The sequence below is a fragment of the Pleurodeles waltl genome, chromosome 4_2 (assembly GCF_031143425.1).
Source record: "Pleurodeles waltl isolate 20211129_DDA chromosome 4_2, aPleWal1.hap1.20221129, whole genome shotgun sequence".
Taxonomy (NCBI): Eukaryota; Metazoa; Chordata; class Amphibia; order Caudata; family Salamandridae; genus Pleurodeles; species Pleurodeles waltl.
This window is the reverse complement of record NC_090443.1, coordinates 56,014,026-56,038,287: the sequence shown is the minus strand read 5'-3', so window position 1 is coordinate 56,038,287 and position 24,262 is coordinate 56,014,026. Positions and strand designations below refer to the sequence as shown.

The 24,262-nt window shown below is 48.8% G+C and overlaps 1 protein-coding gene across 2 annotated transcripts in view; it reads right to left on the bottom strand.

The window, feature by feature from the left end:
* The window catches only part of MCRS1 (microspherule protein 1), a 202,022-nt gene that overhangs the window by 47,060 nt on the left and 130,700 nt on the right, over positions 1-24,262 (bottom strand). For both annotated transcript variants that reach the window (XM_069230637.1, XM_069230638.1), the window contains 2 exons: positions 22,868-22,943; positions 9,090-9,118 (listed from right to left, as the gene is read on the bottom strand). In XM_069230637.1, the coding sequence (XP_069086738.1) occupies positions 9,090-9,118; positions 22,868-22,943 (105 nt within the window). The remainder of the gene's footprint in view (positions 1-9,089; positions 9,119-22,867; positions 22,944-24,262) is intronic.

Sequence of the window (24,262 nt, the reverse complement as noted above, 5' to 3'; positions counted from 1 at the left end):
CCAGGCCCCAGCACCAGTGTTCTTTGCCAAAATATGTACCTTTTTCTCCACAATTGGCACAGCACTGGCATACAGTTAAGTTCCTTGTAAGAGGTACCCATGGTACCGGGGTCCCTGGGGCCAGGGAAGGTGCCCAATGGCTGCAGCATTTATTATGCCATCCCAGGGGGCCCCCACTCAACAAGCACATGTACATTGCCTTGCAGCTTGTGTGTGCTGGTGGGGAGAAAAAGGCAAAGTGGACTTGGCACCCCTCTCAGGGTGCCATGCCCACAAAACTGCCTGTGGCATAGGTAAGTCACCCCTGTAGCAGGCCTTACAGCCCTAAGGCAGGGTGCACTATACCACAGGTGACAGTGTGGGTGTATTGTGCTGACAAGTTTGATACCAAACTTCCCAGGAGTCAGTAAAGCCATTATGGAGCTGTGGGAGTTCGTAATGACAAATTCCCAGACCATATACTTAATATGGCCACACTGTACTTACAATGCCTAAGAATGGACTTAGACACTGTAGGGGCATCTTGCTCATGCAGCTTTGCCCTCACCTGTGGTATAGTTCACCCTGCACTGGGGCTGTAAGGCTTGCTAGAGGGGTGACTTACCTATGCCACAGGCAGTATTTTGTAAACATGGCATCCTGAGAGGGACACCATGTCGACTTTGCCTTTTTCTCCCCACCAACACACACAATCTGCAATGGCAGTGTGCATGTGTTAGGTGAGGGGTCCCTTAGGGTGGCACAACATATGCTGCAGCCCTTAAAGACCTTCCCTGGTCACAGGGCCCTTGGTACCACTGGTACCTTTTACAAGGGACTTATCTGTGTGCCAGGGGTGTGCCAATTGTGGAAACAATGGGACATATTTAGTGAAAGAACACTGGTGCTGGGGCCTGGTTAGCTGGGTCCCAGCACACTTCTCAGTAAAGTCAGCATCAATATCAGGCAAAAAGTGTGTGTGTGTGTGGGGGGGGGGGGGGGGGGGTAATTGCATTAGGGAGCCATTTTCCTACACCTGCAACTTGAATCTTGTTGTATTTTTTCTATATAAAAACCATTGGTCTGGAGTTAAGTCATTGAGTGTGTGCTTCTTCTATTGTCTGTGTGTGTACAACAAATGCTTTGCACTACCCTCTGATAAGCCTAACTGCTCGACCACACTACCACAAAAGAGAGCATTAGTATTATCTACTTTAGTCTCTGTTAATTCTCCGGGGAACCCCTGGGCTCTGTGCCCACTATATCTCATTTTGATACAGTATCTATAGAGCCAGCTTCCTACACTGAGTGAGGTCTTGTATGTGAGCACCCCATCCGTCTGTGATACGTTTGTGGTGAGAGTGATGTAAGGAACAGGATGAAGAAAAGGCTGTCTTTTTAACAGGTACTATTGCAGAGTACGGAGTGGGGCAGTCGATCATCACTAGATCCTCTAGTTAACCCTATGACTGAGACCGCTGGCGAACTATAAATGGCTGTAATGGACGAATATGTAACCTTGCATGGGGAGCTATGCCAATGCAGGAAGCCATCACCCATAGCAGATGCATAACCATCCTCACCGAGTACCTGATTTGTCTGGAACTGGGGCAAAGTTGCCTCAAAGTTCTGAATCAGAGTGGGATTGGGGGATTGGGGTAGGCCAATCCTAACAAAAGTGGCTGAACCTGTAGAGGTCAGAGGTGTTGAGAGTGAACCCTAAGCTGTGAAGCAGATCTATTGTCATCTGAGTGTATTGTTGACACTGCTGATGTGTGCTGGCTTTGATAAGCCAATCATCTAGGAAGCAAAATTTGTGGACATTGTCTTCGCAGATGAGCTGTGACCACTGCCAGGCTATTGAACATGCGGGGGGTGCAGTGGTCACCTAGAAAGGAAGAACGTTGAACTGGTAATAGTTGCCCGCTATGACAAATCTTAAATATGTGCTGTGAGCCAGGTGTATTGGTATGTGGAAGCAGTCTTCCTCTAAGTCCAGTGTTGCCATAAAGTCTTTGTGTTGAAGACGCGGAATAACATCCTGTAGGGTTACCATATGGAAGTGTTCTGATACGATGTATTTGTTTAGGAGCCTGAGGCCTAAGTTTGGTGCTGGAGATCGGTCTTTTTTGGGGGGATTAGGAAGTATAAGGAGTATATCTCTGAGCCCTGCTGATAAAGAGGAATGGGTTCTATAGCCTCTTTGAGGAGAAGGGCTTGGATTTTGTGCTTGAGTAATGTTTGATGTTCCTGTGTTAATCTGTGAATGTGAGGTTGAAGGTTGGGCGGAGTGGTAACGAGCTCCAGGCAATAGCCGTGTTGGATAGTGGCTAACACCCATTTGTCTGTGATGATGGTATCGCAGACTGGGTGGAAACATGATAGCCTCACCCAGACAGGTGTTGTACGGTCGGTGGAGGGAGGGGGCAGGATAGGGTAGTCACTGTTGGGCAGACTGTGTTGCTCAGCCAGAGGAGGCACCCCTACCCTAGTTATTGCTGCCTCTGGATGTGCCTTTGTAGTAACCTGGTGTAAGTAGTCTGGGACTGCTTCTGTTGTGAGGTGGACTTGTAGGTACCCCTGTAACTTGGGCGACAAATGTGCCCCTAGGAGTAGTGGTTTGCACCGCTCTCATAGCTTTGGCCACGTCAGTGTCTTTTTAAACTTTTTCTAAGGTAGAACCTGTAGGAAGTTGGCTCTGTATGCACTATTTCAAAGTAAGGAATAGTATGCACAGAGTCCAAGGGTTCCCCCTAGAGGTAAGATAGTGGCAAAAAGAGATAATACTAATGCTCTAATTTGTGGTAGTGTGGTCAAGCAGTAGGCTTATCATAGGAGTAGTGTTAAGCATTTGTTGTACATACACACAGGCAATAAATGAGGAACACACACCCAGAGACAAATCCAGCCAATAGGTTTTGTTATAGAAAAAATATCTTTTCTTAGTTTATTTTAAGAACCACAGGTTCAAATTCTACATGTAAAATCTCATTTGAAAGGTATTGTAGGTAGGTACTTTAGGAACTTTGAATAATCACAATAGCATATATACTTTATACATAAAACACATATAGCTATTTCAAAAGTGGACATAGTGCAATTTTCAACAGTTCCTGGGGGAGGTAAGTTATTGTTAGTTCTTGCAGGTAAGTAAACCACCTACAGGGTTCAAATTGGGGTCCAAGGTAGCCCACCGTTGGGGGTTCAGAGCAACCCCAAAGTCACCACACCAGCAGCTCAGGGCCGGTCAGGTGCAGAGTTCAAAGTGGTGCCCAAAACACATAGGCTTCAATGGAGAAGGGGGTGCCCCGGTTCCAGTCTGCCATCAGGTAAGTACCCGCGTCTTCGGAGGGCAGACCAGGGGGGTTTTGTAGGGCACCGGGGGGGGGGGACACAAGTCAGCACAGAAAGTACACCCTCAGCGGCACTGGGGCGGCCGGGTGCAGTGTGCAAACACGCGTCGGGTTTTCAATAGGTTTCCATGAGGGGGGTCTCTTCAGCGATGCAGGCAGGCAAGGGGGGGGGGGGGGCTCCTCGGGGTAGCCACTACCTGGTCAAGGGAGAGGGCCTCCTGGGGGTCACTCCTGCACTGGAGTTCCGATCCTTCAGGTCCTGGGGGCTGTGGGTGCAGGGTCTTTTCCAGGCATCGGGATTTTGGATTCAGACAGTCGCGGTCAGGGGGAGCCTCGGGATTCCCTCTGCAGGCGTCGCTGTGGGGGCTCAGGGGGGACAACTTTGGTTACTCACAGTCTCGGAGTCGCCGGGGGGTCCTCCCTGTAGCGTTGTTTCTCCACCAGTCAAGTCGGGGTCGCCGGGTGCAGTGTTGCAAGTCTCACACTTCTTGCGGGGATTGCAGGGGTCTTTAAATCTGCTCCTCTGGAAACAAAGTTGCAGTCTTTGTTGAACAGGGCCGCTGTTCTCTGGAGTTTCTTGGTCTTTTGGAAGCAGGGCAGTCCTCTGAGGATTCAGAGGTCGCTGGTCCTGGGGAAAGCGTCGCTGGAGCAGTTTTCTTCGGAAGGAGGGAGACAGGCCGGTAGGGCTGGGGCCAAAGCAGTTGGTGTCTCCGTCTTCTCTGCAAGGGTTTTTCAGCTCAGCAGTCCTCTTCTTCGTAAGTTGCAGGAATCTGATTTCCTAGGTTCAGGGGAGCCCCTAAATACAGAATTTAGGGGTGTGTTTAGGTCAGGGAGGGCAGTAGCCAATGGCTACTAGCCCTGAGGGTGGCTACACCCTCTTTGTGCCCCCTCCCAAGGGGAGGGGGTCACATTCCTATCCCTATTGGGGGGGGATCCTCCATCTGCAAGATGGAGGATTCCTAAAAGTCAGAGTCACTTCAGCTCAGGTTGCCTTAGGGGCTGTCCTGACTGGCCAGTGACTCCTCCTTGTTATTCTCATTATCTCCTCCGGCCTTGCCGCCAAAAGTGGGGCCGTGGCCGGAGGGGGCGGGCAACTCCACTAGCTGGAATGCCCTGTGGCGTTGGAACAAAGGGGGTGAGCCTTTGAGGCTCACCACCAGGTGTTACAGCTCCTGCAAGGGGGAGGTGATAGCATCTCCACCCAGTGAAGGCTTTGTTACTAGCCACAGAGTGACAAAGGCACTCTCCCCATGTGGCCAGCAACATGTCTCGAGTGTGGCAGGCTGCCAAAACCAGTCAGCCTACACAGGTAGTTGGTTAAGGTTTCAGGGGGCACCTCTAAGGTGCCCTCTGGGGTGTATTTCACAATAAAATGTACACTGGCATCAGTGTGCATTTATTGTGCTGTAAAGTTTGATACCAAACTTCCCAGTTTTCAGTGCAGCCATTATGGTGCTGTGGAGTTCGTGTTTGACAAACTCCCAGACCATATACTCTTATGGCTACCCTGCACTTACAATGCCTAAGGTTTGGCTTAGACACTGTAGGGGCACAGTGCTCATGCACTGGTGCCCTCACCCATGGTATAGTGCACCCTGCCTTAGGGCTGTAAGGCCTGCTAGAGGGGTGACTTATCTATACTGCACAGGCAGTGTGAGGTTGGCATGGCACCCTGAGGGGAGTGCCATGTCGACTTAGTCGTTTTATTTCCACCAGCACACACAAGCTGGCAAGCAGTGTGTCTGTGCTGAGTGAGGGATCCCCAGGGTGGCATAAGATATGCTGCAGCCCTTAGAGACCTTCCCTGGCATCAGGGCCCTTGGTACCATGGGTACCAGTTACAAGGGACTTACCTGGATGCCAGGGTGTGCCAATTGTGTAAACAAAAGTACAGTTTAGGGAAAGAACACTGGTGCTGGGGCCTGGTTAGCAGGCCTCAGCACACTTTCAAATCAAAACATAGCATCAGCAAAGGCAAAAAGTCAGGGGGTAACCATGCCAAGGAGGCATTTCCTTACAGAACCTACCTGTGGGCCAAAGAGATGTCCCTTGTCAAACGGCATGTGGAGAACAGCCTGTTAGACCTCTTGCTTGAAACAGGAACACCTCAAGCAGGCATGTCACGTAAGAAAGGCGCTCTTGTTGATTTCCCAAACTGCAGTAACCGCTGCGTCAAGGGCACAGCAAATCAAAGTGTTGGGGATAGTTTGCCCCTCTGTAACAATTTGTTGGCCCCTTTTTCTGTGTTTTCTGGGAGGTACTGGAGGAACTCCTCTATTTTGATCCATTGGGCTCTGTCATAACAGGCCAAGAGGGCCTGAGAATTGGTGATACGCTAATGGTTAGCACCCTGAGCTGCAACCCTCTTCCCTGCAGTGTCTATGCACTTGCTTTCTTTCTCTGGGGGAAGGGTGTATCCCCAGTAGCTCAAGCATTGGCCTTCTTACTCGCTGTAGTGGTTACCATGGAATCCAGTGGCACTTGACTCCGAATAAATATAGGGTCTGATGACGCCACCTTATATTTGCTGTCCACCTTAGAGATGATAATCCTGGCCCTAACAGGATCCTTAAAGATGTCATCTGCACGTTGCATCAAGCCCTGTAATATGGCAAGATACTGTGTGTGTGTCTGTGTGTAGAAACTAAGATGTCGAATAGGCCCTCTCAAATGTCAATTTCCTCTTTAGAGGTGGAGGAGAGGAAGGCGAAGCAATAATCTGTCCAGTTCCCACTCTTATTTAAATTTTCCGCTGCTTAATGTCCATCTTTTCCGATGAAGCTTTAGTCTTTTGCCTCTGAAGGCCGGTTGGTGCTAAAGCATGTAATCGATCTGAAGAGGTCGATGCCGAAGGCTTGGCCTTCATATGAATCTTTGGTGCCGGACCAGAGGGCGGGGTCTCCAAAATGTTTTTATTTTTTGGGGGGGGATCTGACCATAGCCAGAAGGCAGTGGTGGTCCAGCAACCTTTAAGAGTGTGCTGGAGGGGAAGATTTTTTTGGTTGGCTTGGTTGGAGGAAGAAGGGACAGGGGTTACAGTACTCACGCGCTGAGCAAATGAAACTTCCTACATCTCTAAGCCTACCTCAGTCTCGGAGCCGGAGCTCTCCTTGATAGGGAAGGCCTTCCCTTCCTCAACGGTTGGTTCCTCTTGGATGTGTTCTTTACCAAAAGATGTTGGGATTGTCTTCTGTGGCCCTTTGAGACTTTTCAAGCTGACGAGTCCTGCAGTCCCATTGAGTTTTCTTCGACTGGAACGACTTACAAGTGTCACATCGTCTTCCTTGTGGTTGGGTGAAAGACACAAATTGCATAGCAGGCGTTGGTCCGTTTAGTACTTCTCATGGCAACACGGGCAGAACCTAAAGGGCATGCGTTCCATCCCCAGCAATGCATATTCGAAGGGGCTGTAATATACTAGAGCTAGGCCCCAAAGGGCGGTGCCCGGAAGGGCTTTTGGTTGAACAAATTTGTACCAGTGAAAGTTTTGGGAGGCGCAGATGTAGAAAAACGCAAACGATAATACCCTCAAAGATTAATAAGAACCAAAGAATCAATCCAAACAGAGTCAAAGCACGGAGCGCAGGAGCACAGGTCCGAACCCGAAGGCAGAGAGAAAACAATCTAACAATGGAGTTGATGCCCATGTGCAATATCACCGAGAGGAGGGGTCACTCGACCTCATGACTCGAAAATCTTCTTCCAAGAAAAACTGGCACAACTCCAGATCCAGCACTAGATGGCAGGAGTGTGCCGAGCATGTGTATGCACAGCCACACATGCCATCAAACATGTTACTTACAGAGTAAGCATCTATTCGTGGCATGTAGTGCTGTAGATTCACATGCAAACACCCTCTTCATCGGACACCTGTGGTTGTTGCAGTTACCTTTATATTTGCCACTCACTCTTACATTATGAACATCGCACTATTCTACACATTCTATTTTCACCTGTCTTGCAGGAAAAAATCCAACAACGTAGTCTATGAACATGTCCATTGCTAGCAAGAGGAGAAGTCACTATACCTTGTGACTCGAAAGACTTTCTGAATGTCTCAATTTACTCTGACTCCCAGTCTAGGGGGTTGCAGGAAAGGAACCACCACACTAGACTTTCCAGAGTAGGGTATTGAGTCAAAAAATCAGGAAGCCAGACTCTGGTCTGTGGGGCCTAGCAACCTGCTGGTTTTCTGGCAATCAAGAACAAGGCTTTATTCTAGGTACGCACCAATGTATCAGTTAGTGATTTGTTGAAGGGCATAAATGGCTCAGAAAAAGCCTACCCACACTGTAAAACGTCAGTAAGTACATTAGTTTTGATCTCCACAGGCGGAAGCTAGATCCAGAACCTCTTTTATATCATACAACAATGTCTAGTGGGATATCAAGATAAGGACATATACTGAAGTCACTAGATTGTGACTTCACAAAGAAAACATAACACAAGTTGGAAATCAAAATATTTGAACAGTAACAAAATGAATCATTGAAAGCAGCATCAATTATAGATCATAAAAGTACTCAAGGTGCAAAAAGTGAACACAGTGCTTGTGAGAGAAGTGAACGACGCAAAGTGAAACATATAAGAACAATGTGTTTCCACTTTGATTTGGAATTTGAGCTATCAAACAACCTCGACCATGAAGAGGACCTGTTGTGGAAACAGCTTCATGAGTAGAAATGGGTCTCTGCCCTTAACTTCAAGCTGGACTTGCCTGTCTCTATCAGATGTCCAGCCATGTACAGGTTTCCTTCACAGTCCCGGGTCATCTATGGGTTCATTTATCACATAACTTGGATTCATGCCTTTAGCATAAACACCAAAGGCACATCTCATGCGGATCTGTCTTATGACAACTGTTTCCGCATGAGCAGAAAGTAAAGAACAGATATCGGCGCACAGGTGTAGCGCTTTTATGTCACTTCTGAGGTGGAACAAAGTCAACGCAGAGCCGTATGGTGTCACCTAGCGGCACACGGAAGCACTGCTGTGAAAGCTTCCAGATCCAGTCTGGGATATTCTAAAGGTGAGAATCTGCAGTTAGGAGTATTCATCTGAATATGTCTTAAATTTTCTATCACCAGTGAACAGCGCTGCATCCCTGAGATATTTACACGGTCTCAAGCAGGGGCGAATCCACAGGAAGAGGAAGTGTATCCTAGAGGGGTGGAGAGTCCCTCACTGCCAAGCTCACCTTCAAACCAGACTCACTCTGAGACAGAGTGCAAGTGGGCTGGAGGTGGTATGGTGAAAACTTTATCTCCAGGCAGCCACTTTCTGAAGTAGTAAACAGTCCCCCATTATCCCAGTAATTGCAAGCAGGCCCTTCAACACTTCTCCAGCCTTGTTCATGGATTCAAAAAGAAATCCTTACTACGTGTAGTTGACTTAAAAGTTACTTACAGGCTTTGAGGTACCACAGGGGGAAGAAAACCCTCAGAGTATTATTGTTTCTTAAGATATACATGCCTCCAAATGTCTCATGGACAGGGATGGAAGGTTGTAGTTTTGGATGTTAGTCACTCATCCGGAATTGCAATGCCAGAGACTGAAACAGAAGGGGACAACGGTAATGGTGGGCATTTTGATGACTGGGGGGGAGGGGGGGGGGGGTTGCTTGTTAGCTGGCATTTTAAACAAACCTATTCAGAGGTTCTTCTCACATCCTAGGCATGAGCCAGACTGCACTGTAAACGGAGATCACAAACAAATCAACTCCCCCAACCCCTCATTAATGGAAATAAAGACACTCACCATGCTCCAAAGCTTCGTCTCGGGCCTCTCTAAGAGGAAAACCAACAAATCACAATAAATCACCTGCTTATATACCTATGGCAGCTAAAACAACTGCAAAATGGCATTTCCAGCCCCAGCTTAGTCATATATGAAGAAATTGCTTACCTTTGGTAATGCTTTTTTTTCGTCAGAGACTATCTAACTGCAGATTTCCTCACCTTAGAAAATTACCCATGCATCAGACTGGATCTGTAAAAATCTGGAGCAGTACCTCTGTGTGCTGGAGGTGGCGGCGCCAGCTCTGCGTTGATTCCATTCTCGTCTGCAGTGCTATGCGCGGTGCCTATATAGATGTCACCAAGGCACGCTGACAGTTTATTTTGTGATTATTTCTGCACCAAAAGCGTGGAGCAACGTCAGACTGATTTGTGATCCATGTGCAGAATGTAATAGGATCTTTTAGGTGATATGTCAGTTCTCACATTGGGGAGAATGGAGTAGAGGAATTAGTGGCTAGATAACATTTCTAATCAGAAAAGGCGTTACCAAAAGTTAAGTAACATGTTTCTTCTGATAGAGACTTCTTACCGCAGATTCCTCACCTTCGAATAGATCCCAAAGCAACAACTCCCCAGAAGTGTGTCTGTGAACTGGGTTAGGCCACAAAGTCCCAGAGGACCAAATGGGCAAAATGCTGGTGCCAATGGACCCAAGTGTCCAGGCAGTAGTGTTTCGTGAACGTGTGGAGTGAAGCCAGAGTAGCAGCCTGAGTCTACCACAGGCACTCCACATGCTAGCTTATTAGTAGCAACCTGGGCTCTGGTAGAATGATCTCAGAAACCTTTAGAAGGCTGCTTCTTAGCCAGAGCATAGCAGATGTTGATGCAGAGTGCAATCCATCAAAAGATCGTCTGGGTCTGCAATACATTATCCTTTTTACGTTCCAGCGAACTCAAAGAAGAGCTAATCATTCACCTGGTGTACCCTGGTGTGAGTGATCTCGAAGGAGAGCCTCTTTTTGAGTCTAAATGATGGAGTCTCTCCTCTTCCTTTGAAGGATTAGGTGGAGCAAAAAATGTCAGTAGTGCGATGTTTGGCCAACATGGAAGGGGGTCACTATCTCCAGCAGGAAGGAGGCACAAGTCCGAAAGACCAGTTTGTCTTCAGGTTGCCTTGAAGCTCACTCACCCTCCTGACTGACATAATTTCCACTAAGAAGGCTGTCTTAAGTGTCAGAAGCCTCAAAGAGCAGCTGTGCATAGGTTCACTGGGAGAACACATAATAAATGTAAGGACCAAATTAAGGTCCCACTTGAGAATAACAGAAGGGGTATGTGGGAATATATGCGTAAGCCCTTAATGAAACGTGTCACAATGGTTACAAGTAGAGAGCTGATCGGCAACCGCAAAAAAGCTGAAATGGTAGACAGGTAAGCTTTAACAGTGCAATGGGCAAGGTCTTCGTGGGCCAAAGACAACACGAACAACAACCCCTCCAATAGAGGGGCAGAATGTTGGTCAACTTGTGAGGAGCACCAAGCCACAAATTTCACCAAGAGCATGTAAAGTTGATGTTAATCTACAACTGGCTACCAGAATAATATTGCAGATTTTGGAAGGAAGATTAAAAACACTTACTTGACTCTGCTTACTCTCCAAGCATGAAGGTCTAGTGTGCACACAATCGATTGCAAGACCCTGCCCTGTTAATGAGACAGGAGATACTCACAACGGGGCAGGCTGGGCAGAGGACAAATGTTCATGCCGAACTGCTCTGCATACCACACTCGCCGTGCCCAACCCTATGCTACAAGGGCAACTTGAGCCCAGTTGGTTCTGATCTTCTTGAGAAATCTGGGCAGGAGTGATATCGTCAGAAAGGCGTATGGGAGTCCTCACTTCCAATATAAAACAAAATGCATCTCCAAGCAAGAGCCGCTTTGGAAACTCCAACTCGCAAAACTGCTGGCATGATGCGCTCTCAGCGGTGGTGAGCAGATCGAACTAAGGTACTCCCCCATTCTTGTAAGAGACCCTATGCCACCTCTCGATGTAATTGCCATTCAAGACCCACAAGGCATCAACAAGTGAGTTAGTCTGTCCTGGCATTCAGCGATCCCGCCAAGTGGTGTACAACCAGGAAGATGTCTTGATGTCCCACCCATGCCCAAAGGTGCAGGGTCCATGACCCAACTCTGCCTTGTATGCTGCAATACCACATGGTGATGGTGTTGTTTGTGAACACCTGGACCAGTCTTCCCTTGATAGATCGGTAGAAGGCTTTTAATGTCGAGTGGATGGCCCTTCACTGCAGTAGACTGATATGGAGATGAGACTTCACCCGAGATCAGAGTCCTCTGATCTCCACTTCGCCCAGATAGCCTCCGCACTCAGCAGGGATGCATCGGTCACCATCATCAGCTCCAATGTCAGATTCCACTGCAGAGCCTGCATGTGCTATCTGGCGTCTTTCAGTAGCAGGATGCAGGAGGCCACGAGACCCAGTAGCGTCCAAGACAGCTGCACTGAGATCCAAGACTGAGGCAGAAACATCAGGATCATAGTTTGAATGTCCCGGACTCTCCTCTGTGGAGGATAAGCTCAAATTTCACTGTGTCCAGATTGACTCTGATGAAAAGGAGTACCTGAGAAGGAGTCAGGTGTGACTGTGGCACGCTGATAGTGAACCTCAGTGAGTGCAGGAGGTTTGCTGTCGTCTGGACCTGGGAAACAACTCCCTGGGGTAAGCCTCACTTCAGTAGCAAGTCATCGAGGTAGGGGGAAGACTGAGACCCCTGACCTCCAAAGATGTGCTGCAACCACCGCTATCACTTTTGAGCACACACAAAGGGCACTAGTGAAAGAAATGTTAGCACAGCAAACTGGAAATGCTCATCGTTCCACCGTGAACCGTAGGTAATGCCCTGGGCATAACCCCACTGGACAATTTGAAGCATCCACTTGTCCAGTGTTATATTTCAACATTGAGGCAGTTAAGTGCCTGATCCTGCAGCCAACTGAATGACTGTGCTGAGGGCATGCTAAGGAGGCTTGGAGGCTGCAACAGCTTGAGGGATTGGACAGTCCCCTGACTTTGAGTCCCACGTTCTCCATGGAAACTGCATTTCTAACCTCAAAAAGTCGGGGAAGCCTGAAGACCTTGGGGATATGGCTAGTATTGCAAAATCAGCTGACAGCCCATACGGTAGCTACAGAAGGGACGAAAGACTGACGCACCAGGGAGGATCCAAACAACCTGGCGGTGACTTGACCGTCCTTAAAGCACTCTAGTGCTGCACTGGCCTCACTGTCGAACAGACAAGAGCTATTAAAAGCCATGTCCATCAGTGACAGCTGGACATCCCCAGAGAAGGCCCTACCCCTACCCCATGAGTCAGTGCTAATCAAACCATATGGGATAGTGAACTTTGCTGCATACTGGCCTTCAATAATGGCCTGGTTCAAAATGGCTCAAGATGCCAGGGAAGGTCTCTAAGGGCTGCAGCATATCTTATGCCACCCTGGGGACCCCTCACTCAGCTTGTGTGTGCTGGTGGAGATAAAACGACTAAGTCGACATGGCACTCCCCTCAGGGTGCCATGCCAACCTCACACTGCCTATGCAGTATAGATAAGTCACCCCTCTAGTAGGCCTTACAGCCCTAAGGCAGGGTGCACTATACCATAGGTGAGGGCACCAGTGCATGAGCACTGTGCCCCTACAGTGTCTAAGCCAAACCTTAGACATTGTAAGTGCAGGGTAGCCATAAGAGTATATGGTCTGGGAGTTTGTCAAACACGGACTCCACAGCACCATAATGGCTACACTGAAAACTGGGAACTTTGGTATCAAACTTCTCAGCACAATAAATGCACACTGATGCCAGTGTACATTTTATTGTGAAATACACCCCAGAGGGCACCTTAGAGGTGCCCCCTGAAACCTTAACCGACTATCTGTGTAGGCTGACTGGTTCCAGCAGCCTGCCACAACCGAGACATGTTGCTGGCGCCATGGGGAGAGTGCCTTTGTCACTCTGAGGCCAGTAACAAAGCCTGCACTGGGTGGAGATGCTAACACCTCCCCCAGGCAGGAGCTGTAACACCTGGCGGTGAGCCTCAAAGGCTCACCCCTTTGTTCCAGCACCGCAGGACACTCCAGCTAGTGGAGTTGCCCGCCCCCTCCGGCCACGGCCCCCACTTTTGGCGGCAAGGCCGGAGGAAATAATGAGAATAACAAGGAGGAGTCACTGGCCAGTCAGGACAGCCCCTAAGGTGTCCTGAGCTGAAGTGACTCTAACTTTTAGAAATCCTCCATCTTGCAGATGGAGGATTCCCCAATAGGATTAGGGATGTGACCCCCTCCCCTTGGGAGGAGGCACAAAGAGGGTGTACCCACCCTCAGGGCTAGTAGCCATTGGCTACTAACCCCCCAGACCTAAACACGCCCTTAAATTTAGTATTTAAGGGCTTCCCTGAACCTAAGAAAGTAGATTCCTGAAACCTACAAGAAGAAGAAGACTGCTGAGCTGAAAGACCGCTGCAGAGGAAGAAAAGAAGACACCAACTGCTTTGGCCCCAGTCCTACCGGCCTGTCTCCTGCCTTCCAAAGAAACCTGCTCCAGCGACGCTTTCCAAGGGACCAGCGACCTCTGAATCCTCTGAGGACTGCCCTGCTTCAAGAAAGACAAGAAACTCCCGAGGACAGCGGCACTGCTCCAAAAGAACTGCAACTTTGTTTCAAGGAGCAGATTTAAAGACCCCTGCAACTCCCCGCAAGAAGCGTGAGACTTGCAACACTGCACCCGGCAACCCCGACTCGACTGGTGGAGAAACAACGGTACAGGGAGGACCCTCCGGCGACTCCGAGACTGTGAGTAACCAAAGTTGTCCCCCCTGAGCCCCCACAGCGACGCCTGCAGAGGGAATCCCCAGGCTGCCCCTGACCGCGACTGCCTGAACCTAAAGTCCTGACGGCTGGAAAAGACCCTGCACCCGCAGCCCCCAGCACCTGAAGGAACGGAACTTCTGTGCAGGAGTGACCCCCAGGAGGCCCTCTCCCTTGCCCAGGTGGTGGCTACCCCGAGGAGCCCCCCCCTTGCCTGCCGGCACCACTGAAGAGATCCCTTGATCTCTCATTAAAATCTACAGAGAACCCGACACGTGTTTGCACACTGCACCCGGCCGCCCCCACACTGCTGAGGGTGTACTTTTTGTGCTGACTTGTGTCCCCCCCGGTGCCCTACAAAACCCCCCTGGGCTGCCCTCCGAAGACGCGGGTACTTACCTGCTGGCAGACCGGAACCGGGGCACCCCCTTCTCTCCATTGAAGCCTATGTGTTTTGGGCACCTCTTTGACCTCTGCACCTGACCGGCCCTGAGCTGCTGGTGTGGTAACTTTGGGGTTGCTCTGAACCCCCAACGGTGGGCTACCTTGGACCAAAAACTGAAACCTGTAAGTGACTTACTTACCTGTGAAACCTAACAATACTTTACCTCCCCCAGGAACTGTGAAAATTGCACTGTGTCCACTTTTAAAACAGCTTATTGTGTTTTATGTAAAAAGTATATATGCTACTGTAATTATTCAAAGTTCCTAAAGTACTTACCTGCAATACCTTTCAAATGGGATATTACATGTAGAATTTGAACCTGTGGTTCTTAAAATAAACTAAGAAAATATATTTTTCTATAACAAAACCTATTGGCCTGGATTTGTCTCGGAGTGTGTGTTCCTCATTTATTGCCTGTGTGTATGTACAACAAATGCTTAACACTACTCCTTTGATAAGCCTACTGCTCGACCACACTACCACAAAATAGAGCATTAGTATCATCTCTTTTTGCCACTATCTTACCTCTAAGGGGAACCCTTGGACTCTGTGCATACTATTCCTTACTTTGAAATAGTGCATACAGAGCCAACTTCCTACAAAGCACCTCAGTGAAGTCATTGGCCTGGATAGAAGGGGGCTGCAGCTCGACCTCTGCTGCTCTCCGCACTACCATGGCGAAAGATATGCCTCCCTCCGTAGCAGTTCCCAGAAGTGAAATCAGGCCAGAATCTAGAAACTTGTCCAGTACACTGGCATCTCCAAGCTTCTCCTACTAGTTTGTCTGCGCAGTAAGACTGGGGCAGTTCATCAGATGGGTTATGGAACTGGCAGCCACTGTCATCGCCACACCCTAAAATTTAATTTTGGACCTACCACGGGATAAAGGCAGCATGTCTAAAGTGGATGGTTGACATGGTCCGGTCGATGTCGGAGTTGAGGTCAAGCCATACCATCTCAAAGTCGAACAGAAGAATGGTTAAGCATCATCAGGTTGTGCTGGAAACGTCGGTTGTGCGTCTCAAGGACATGCTCTGGCATAAATCTCGGCCTCAGTGCCAGTCAGTCGGGGGAGCTGGTGGTCTCCTAGGTCTATGCTGGGGCCCGAAGTTGTGCCAAAGGGAGTTGATGGACAAAGAAGGACTGCATGACCTCATAGACCTTCTTAAGCTGGGCATGGGTTGCTCCGGCTCCAGAGAATTCAGGGAGGCAGGAAGCAGACCCAGACTCCTGCTACACTGGAGAAGTGCAGGAACTGGGCCTGGAAGCAAGAGGTCAGTTTGGGGGGTTGAAGAACGCTTAGACGCTTTGGAAGATGACTGAGCGCAAGACTGACTCTGCAACCAGGTCCGAGGTCTCCCTTGGGACCAGGAATGGCGTAGTACTTTATTGTGCCACACTGTCAGGATCTTCATGGTTCGTTCATGGATCGCCTTTGGGTGCACTGGCCAACAGCTGCTGCAAGCCCTAAAGTCATGGTCCAATCCCAGACAACAAAGACACACTAGGTAGGGATCAGAAACAAACATTTGTCAGTGATATAACCCACAAGTTTTAAAACCTGTAGGTTGATGGGGGACTTGTCTCTAGTACACTGGGAGCAACAGCTCAAAAAAAGTCAACAAAGGTAGAAAAGATGGTAAAAAAAAAAACAACCAAGGTAGCTCTTCAGAACAGCACTTTTGGTGGAAAAAGGAAATGTTAACCCGCTGTGTTGGCGCCACATATCCCTTCCAATGCAGGAAGGCGTACCAGTTAGCAGAGAAGGTGCTCAAGATTTTTCGGATGCAGTCTAACACCTGGAGAACACTGTAGGGTGCGAAGAATAAGTTACTTACCTTCGGTAACGCTTTTTCTGGTGGATACAGTAACTACCTGTGGATTCCTCACCAAAATAATTCTACCCTCGCGCCAGCCTTTGACGAAAATTTCTTCTAGCTCTGCACGTCGACGATGACGTCACAATCGCCCAACTCCAAGCGACGCCACATGACGTCATCCAGGCAATAAGAAGCCCTCGTCGACGTGCAGACGTCAGTTTTCACCATTTTTTACGTGCCCTAGAGGCGAACAGGTTAACCTAAAGAGCACACATTCATCCAGAATAGATGAAAATAAAACATTTATTATAAAACTCAATATAAATCACAGGTATGAATGCTCAATTCGAGATAGAAGTAAATATATATATGTATAATTCCAGTCCAAAATGTCCTTTTCACTATCTTAATTTGCAAAGGAAAAGTATATACAATGAATACAACTATATGCATGAAAAAGCTATATACATATATACATATATACAAGATCAAGGATGCGCACCCAAAGAGATCTTGGTTTGACCAGTCAGGCAACGGGGAGGTGGGTGGGACCGTGAGGAATCCACAGGTAGTTACTGTATCCACCAGAAAAAGCGTTACCGAAGGTAAGTTACCTATTCTTCTGATGGATACACCTACCTGTGGATTCCTCACCAAAAGAATAGAGTCCCCAAGCAGTATAACCTCCGGTGGTGGGTGCCCGAATGGTCAAACCAAGTAATCCTGCAGCACCGAGCGAGCAAAATGGCCATCCCTCCTGACCTCAGAGTCCAAACAGTAATGCTTGGCAAAAGTATGGAGGGATGCCCAGGTCGCTGCCCTGCAGATGTCAGCCACAGGAACACCTCTAGCCAAAGCTGATGAAGCCACTTTGGCCCTGGTGGAATGGGCACGAAGCCCCACAGGTGGATCTCTCTTCGCCAAAGAATAGCAGATCTTAATACACAGAATGACCCACTTGGATAGCGTTCTCTTGTGGACCGCTCTACCTTTCCTCTTCCCCACGTATCCAACGAAGAGCTGTTCATCCTGTCTGAACTCTTTCGTCCTGGCGACGTAGAAGCTCAGCGCTCTTCGTGGATCCAGCCGGTGGAGCCTCTCTTCCTCCTTGGATGGGTGAGGTGGAGGGTAAAAGGAAGAGCGCGTAATTGACTGCCCCAGGTGAAAGGGTGTAACAACCTTCGGTAGGAAAGCCGCCTTGGTCCTCAACACCACTTTGTCCTTGAAGAAGGAAAGGAATGGGGTTTCTACAGTTAGAGCCTGAAGCTCACTAACCCTTCTGGCAGATGTTATTGCCACCAGGAAAACAGTTTTAAATACTAGGAATCGTAAAGAACAAGAGTGCATGGGTTCAAACGGGGCCCCCATAAGAAAAGTTAAAACCAAATTAAGGTCCCACTGAGGCATAACGAACGGCGTGGGCGGATACTTATTAGTAAGTCCCTTTAGAAACTTTAAAACAATTGGTGACTTAAAGAAGGATGGTTGATCAGGAAGGCACAGAAAAACAGATAGTGCAGACAGATAACCCTTAACAGTGGCAACTGAAAAACCTGTCTGTGCTAAATAGAGTGCAAATGACAAAATGTCAGATAAACCAGCTTTTAAAGGATCTAAACTATTCTCTCCACACCAGCTTGTAAACTTAGCCCAACGATTCGCATAGATTGACTTGGTGGAGTGTCGCCTGGCCGATAGAATAACTTCCACCACATCTGGATGGAGAGAAAAGGAACTCAGATTGCCCCGTTCAATCTCCAGGCATGAAGATGCAGGCTCTGGAGGTGGGGGTGTAGAATCTGCCCCTGCGACTGCGAGAGGAGGTCCACCCTGCAAGGGAGACGGAGCAGAGGGCACTGAGAGAGTTGGAATAGGTCCGAATACCACACCCTCCTCGGCCAATCCGGAGCTATTCAGATGACTTGAGCTCGGTCTTGGCGGATTTTCCTGAGAACTCGAGGAATCAAGGGTATGGGGGGGAAATGCGTAAAGAAACTGACCCTTCCAGGACATCTGAAACGCGTCCCCCAAAGCTCCTTGAACCGGATACTGGAGGCTGCAAAATAGCGGGCAGTGAGCATTCTCTTGAGTTGCAAACAGATCTATTTGTGGATATCCCCACATCTGAAAGATATACAAAACTAGATCTGGATGAAGACGCCACTAGTGGTCGACCGAGCTGCGTCGACTGAGAATGTCTGCACGCACATTCAGGACTCCGGCCAAATGATGTGCAGTCAAGCAGATCTCGTGGTCCTGAAGCCAGGACCAGAGCCGAAGAGCTTCTCTGCAGAGAAGATACGACCCCACTCCTCCCTGTTTGTTTATATACCACATCGCCGTACTGCCCGCAATTCTAACAGATTGATGTGTAATTTCTGCTCTACTGGAGACCAAAGGCCTTTGAGCTCCAGGTCCCCCAGATGAGCTCCCCACCATAAAGTGGAAGCATCCGTTACCACTGAGGCCACTGGTGAGGGTAGCGAGAACGGCCTTCCTTGAGACAGGTTGTCGACCGCTGCTCACCATTGAAGATCCACTGCAGTGTCTCTGGAAATCTTTATCGAGTCCTCGAGATCCCCTTTGTGCTGAAACCACTGCCTGCGGACGCACCACTGTTGAGCCCTCATGTGCCAGCGTGCATGAGTGACCAACAGTATGCAAGAAGCAAACAGACCGAGCAGATGAAGGACTTTGAGGATTGGAACTACCGCTCCATTTCGAAACATTGGAATCAAAGCCTGTATGTCCTGAACCCGCTGTGGCGGAGGAAAGGCCCGATTCAATGTCGTGTCCAATACTGCCCCTATGAACAGGAGGCGTTGAGAGGGCTCCAGGTGAGACTTGGGTACATTGACTGAAAACCCCAGGTCGTACAACAATTGAGTCGTCGACTGGAGATGGCACCGCACGAGCTCTGGAGTATTGGCTTTGATCAACCAATCGTCCAGATAGGGAAACACAGCGATCCCCTTTCTTCTGAGCTCTGCCGCTTCCACCGCCATCACCTTCGTGAAGACTCGAGGTGCTGAAGTAAGACCAAACGGGAGGACCGCAAACTGATAATGTTGTGATCCCACCACAAAACGGAGATACTTCCTGTGCGATCTGAGGATCGGAATATGAAAATACACGTCCTGCAAATCGACCGACACCATCCAGTCCCCTTCGTTCAACGCCAAAAGAACCTGTGAGAGGGTCAGCATTTTGAACTTTTCCTGTTTGAGGAACCAATTCAAAATCCTCAAGTCTAAAATCGGTCTTAGCCGACCATCCTTTTTGGGAATCAGAAAGTATCTTGAATAGCACCCCTGACCCCTCTCTTGCTCGGGAACCAACTCTATTGCACCTTTTTGTAATAGGGATAATACCTCCTGCTGTAACAGGAGAAGATGATCTTCCGAACAGAAGGATGGGCGGGGAGGGAGGGTGGGAGGAAATTCTCGCAAGGGAAGATCGTACCCCTTCTTCACAATGCCGATGACCCAGGAGTCTGATGTTATGACCTCCCACATTGGAAGAAAAAGGGAAAGTCTCCCCCCTACTGGAGACGAATGGACAGGGAATGGCGGAGGACTACGGCTGCTTTCCTTGCTGCACCCCTCACGAGGAAGAGGAAGAGGCAGAGTGCTGCAAGGTGGCTCCTCTCGTACGGACTCTGCCTCTGCCCCTGAAGGATCTGTAAGGCAGGGTAGAAGCAGTTTGTTGTGATCCTTGCAGTCTTCCTCGAAAGGAACCACGACCAAAACCTTTAAATCTGCGAAAGCCTCTAAAGGTGGATGAGGCTGACATCTGGAGTCCCAAGGATCTAGCTGTTGTTCTGCTCTCTTAGCGTTCTAAGGCCGAGTCAGCCTTAGAACCGAAGAGCCTTTCCCCATCAAACGGGAGATCAAGGAGCGTAGCCTGCACGTCCGCCGAGAAGCCAGATGATCTGAGCCAAGACTACCTTCTAGAGACTATGGTCGTGCCCATAGCCCTAGCAACCGAGTCCGATGTGTCCAAACCAGACTGGATGACTTGCTTCGCAGCCGCTTGAGCATCCGAAAAGAGTTGCAGCATCTCCTGTGATACATTAGGATGGCCCTTTGCCTCTTCCATAAGGGCATGTATGTAACGTCCCAGTATACATGTGGCGTTAGAAGATTTCAGGGCCATACTGCACGATGAAAAAGTATTTTTAGCAGTATGGTCCATCTTTTTCGACTCTCTATCAGCAGGAACCCCAGGGAACGAGCCAGGAGAGGATCTGGAGGAACATGATGCTTGGACCACAAGGCTCTCCGGAGTTGGTTGCCTGGAGAGAAACACCGGATCCCCAGGCGCTGTCCTGTAACGCCGAGCCACCGCCCTGTTGACTGCAGCGGTGGATACAGGCTTCATCCAAATATCCTTTATAGGGTCCAGCAGAGCCTCATTGAATGGAAGAAGAGGCTCAGCAGAAGCAGATGTTGGATGGAGGACCTCAGTCAACAAATTTCTCTTAACCTCTGCAGTGGGAAGAGTAATATCCAAAAAGTTCGCCGCTTTACGAATTACTTTATGGAACGTAGCTGCCTCCTCTGTAATCTCTCCAGGAGAAGCTAGATCCCACTCCGGGGTAGTGTCCAGGCCGCTAGCTGAGTCTAGACCCTGGAAGTCACCTGAGGGCTCAACAACTTCTCCTTCCTCCAGGTGTTGCCTTGCGTACTCTTCTTCTTCCAAGAGACAGAGGGCCAGACGCCTTGATCTAAGTCTGGACTCCAAGCCTGGAGTCGACAAGGCGTCAGCCGACGCCGAAGACCTCCGTCGGCGCCGAGCCTCGGATCCGTCCGAAGCCAGAGGCTCCGGCTCCACAGCGATCCTAGACGTCAATGGGATCCGAGGCGAATCCACCGGCGCCGTAATAGGTGTAGCCAGCCTGGCTGACGTCGTAGGCATCGGCGCCACCTCAGACGCAGTAGACATAAAGGGGGTGAACGGCGCCGACTTGAAAGATGCCGGAACACCCAAATCGTAGGCCAAAGGACCAGACGGACCTGCGTGACTTCCACTCGGCGCTATGGAAGCAAAGATGTTAAACATAGCGTTCAAAAACGCTGCAGGATCCGATCCCAGAGTCGGGAAAGCCGGGTATTGTTGTTGCTGCACCGGTGTCGGCAAAGCTGCCGAAGAGGGTCCGGGTAACTCCTGGCCAGGAGAACCTTCAGGCCTCTGGAGAGGCTCGACCTCAAAGACCGACCCGGGTGACGTCGGGGTCGCCGGAGGAGGAGGGGTGACGGTCGGGCTTACCTCCCATGTCGGACGACGCCAAGCCAACGGAGAAGCCGATCTAGACCTGGACCGACCCTTGCTCGATCGGCACCGACATCCATGACGGCGCCGAGAGCCACTATGATGGTGGCGAGACCTCGAGGATCTCGACGAAGACTCCCTTCTATGACGCCTCTCTTTCTTCTTCTTGGATCGAGCCAAAAATAACTTCGCCTCTCTTTCTTTGAGCGACTTAGGGTTCATGCGCTGTCATGAACCGCACGCCTCGACCTCATGATCTGAACTAAGGCACCAGAGGCAGTTATCGTGGGGGTCAGTAACCGACATCTGACCCCCACATTGGTTACAGGGTTTAAAGCCGGATTTTCTAGGCTGCGACATCGTAACCGTCAGTTGGTAACAGTAGCTCCCTGTGAGCCTCGAAGAAACAACCGTTATTCCGGCACGGAAAAAAGGGAACTGACGTCTGCACGTCGACAAGGGCTTCTTATTGCCTGGATGACGTCATGTGGCGTCGCGTGGAGTCAGTCGATTGTGACGTCATCGTCGACGTGCAGAGATAGAAGAAATTTCCGTCGAAGGCTGGCGCGTGGGGAGAATTCTTTTGGTGAGGAATCCACAGGTAGGTGTATCCATCAGAAATCTGCGATTAGAAGTCAGAAACAAAACTAAATCAAGCACAAATATGAGAGTTCACAACAGAGTCATGCTTCATCAAAACGCTGCTTACGCATAATGCATTTTTTGCAGTAGAACACCCATCAATAATGTACATGACTTTTTGTGAATCCCCAAGAGGTGAAAGATATTCAGTTGAAGTTTGTCTAAACAATGGCTCAATACTACAGGCTGGGTAATTTTCATGAACAAACAGTGCAAGGTACAACTGAGGTGCAATTGGGATATATTTTAAGGAACTGTTGCAAAGGAGTCTAAGAGAAGACATAACTGAGTTATAGAGGCCATAGGAGGTGTGTTTTTCACACATTTACAATTATTCTGGATCTAGTTACTGGATGGCAAGATTTTGCAAGCACATGAATCTATAATAAATGAATCTATAATAAATGCATCCAAGAAAAAGACAATAACCATCCTCACCATGGATGCAGTCCTCTGCAAAACTCAGACACCAGTACTTCCAACATTTTCTTAGTGGTTCTGGATCCAGCAATCTATAATCCAGAATTCCCATGCTCTAACTCCATTGTTTCAACACTCTCACTTTCTTCCTGGAAGCAATGACCTTACAACACCGTAGAACTCAAAAAATGCCTATGTGGATGGCAAAATCAGTTTTTTTTTTTTTTTTTTTTTTAAACCCAGAGACTATCATCCTCAACATGCCACCAGTAACCATATCTCAGCATTCCATGCCCTACACATAACTTACTTTAGTTTGCTGTCATCGATCAAGTCTTCGGCATCCGAAAAGTTCAGAACCTGATCCCCTTTTGGTAGCGGTTGAACTGAGACAGATGGGAAGAAATGTAAGCAGGTGTGGCACCGGAAGTGAGGAATCAGAAAAGAGTTAAAAAAAACAAGTGAACAGGAGGGATAGCTGTGAAGGAGGGACAGAGAACATGAACAGAGACTGAGAAGAATAAACTACTTACCTTTGGTAATAATATTTCTGGTGGATACCATATCCTGCCACAAATCGCTCACTTTATGAACATCATTGAGGTGCCAGACAGGATCCAGAAACTTTTTCCCCAGCAATAGCTCTCCAGCACTGCCAAATGGTGCCATGTGGCCACTGCCACAACTCAGTCTACCACGGCGGTGAGGGCATAGGAGTATATAAGGGACCAAGTAACACACTGGTATCAGTGTCAATACAGCATACAACAGTTTTGCATACCGTACGATCTTATCAATCTGAACATGGTGCACGGAGAGAATATAGGAGGTGATATTGTAGCCACCAGAATTGAAGTTACAGAAGGAAAGTAACTTTTTCTTCTGAGAAATAATTGTTCCCAGATTCCTCATCTAAATGAGTCCAAGACAAATACCCTGTGGGAGGTGGAATTGAGTAATATCAGTCATGCAACACAGTCCTGGCAAAGTATACATCAAGCTGTGCTTCAGGTGTGTAGTAATAATGTTCATGCAAAGATGACTGTGTGGCCACCAGGTAGATCTCAACTACTATCTCTGGTGAGAGCAATTAAAAGGTATTTCTTTGGTCGAGGCATAAAAGATCTTAGTGCAAAGAGTAACCCAGTATTAATTGATATGCTTGTTCACCACTTCGTCTTTCTTAGCTTTAGCAAACCTCACACAGAAGTGTTTATCAAGTCTGTCTTCACGTGTGGTTGATGAGTGTTAGGACACACTTTGGGAGCAGCCTATGAAGAGGCTACTCTTCTTTAGAGGGATGAGGAGCAAGCAAGAACTGAAAGGTGATGGTATGCAAACACTACCTTTGGCAGGAAAGGTAGGTAGGTGTATAGAAATGGTTTAACCAGACAGAAAACCAAGAATGGTGGTTGGACAGAGAATGCCTGAAAACTCACCACCTTTATGGGCGGAAGCCATTACCACTAAGAAAACAGTTATCTGATAAAGACTTCTAGTTGCAGATTCCTTTACCTTTGAATTTCCACCAGGCATTAGCCTGCTCTGGAGAATTTTCAGATCAGTACCCTTGTGTGCCGTTAGGTGGAGTCGATCGGCTCCGTGTCTGTCATTACCCGCGCCAGATACAACATTGCTGGTCCTATGTAGGTGCCACCCCCGTGCGCTGACGTCAGTTCTTTTCTTTCCACACCCGCTAGCGCCA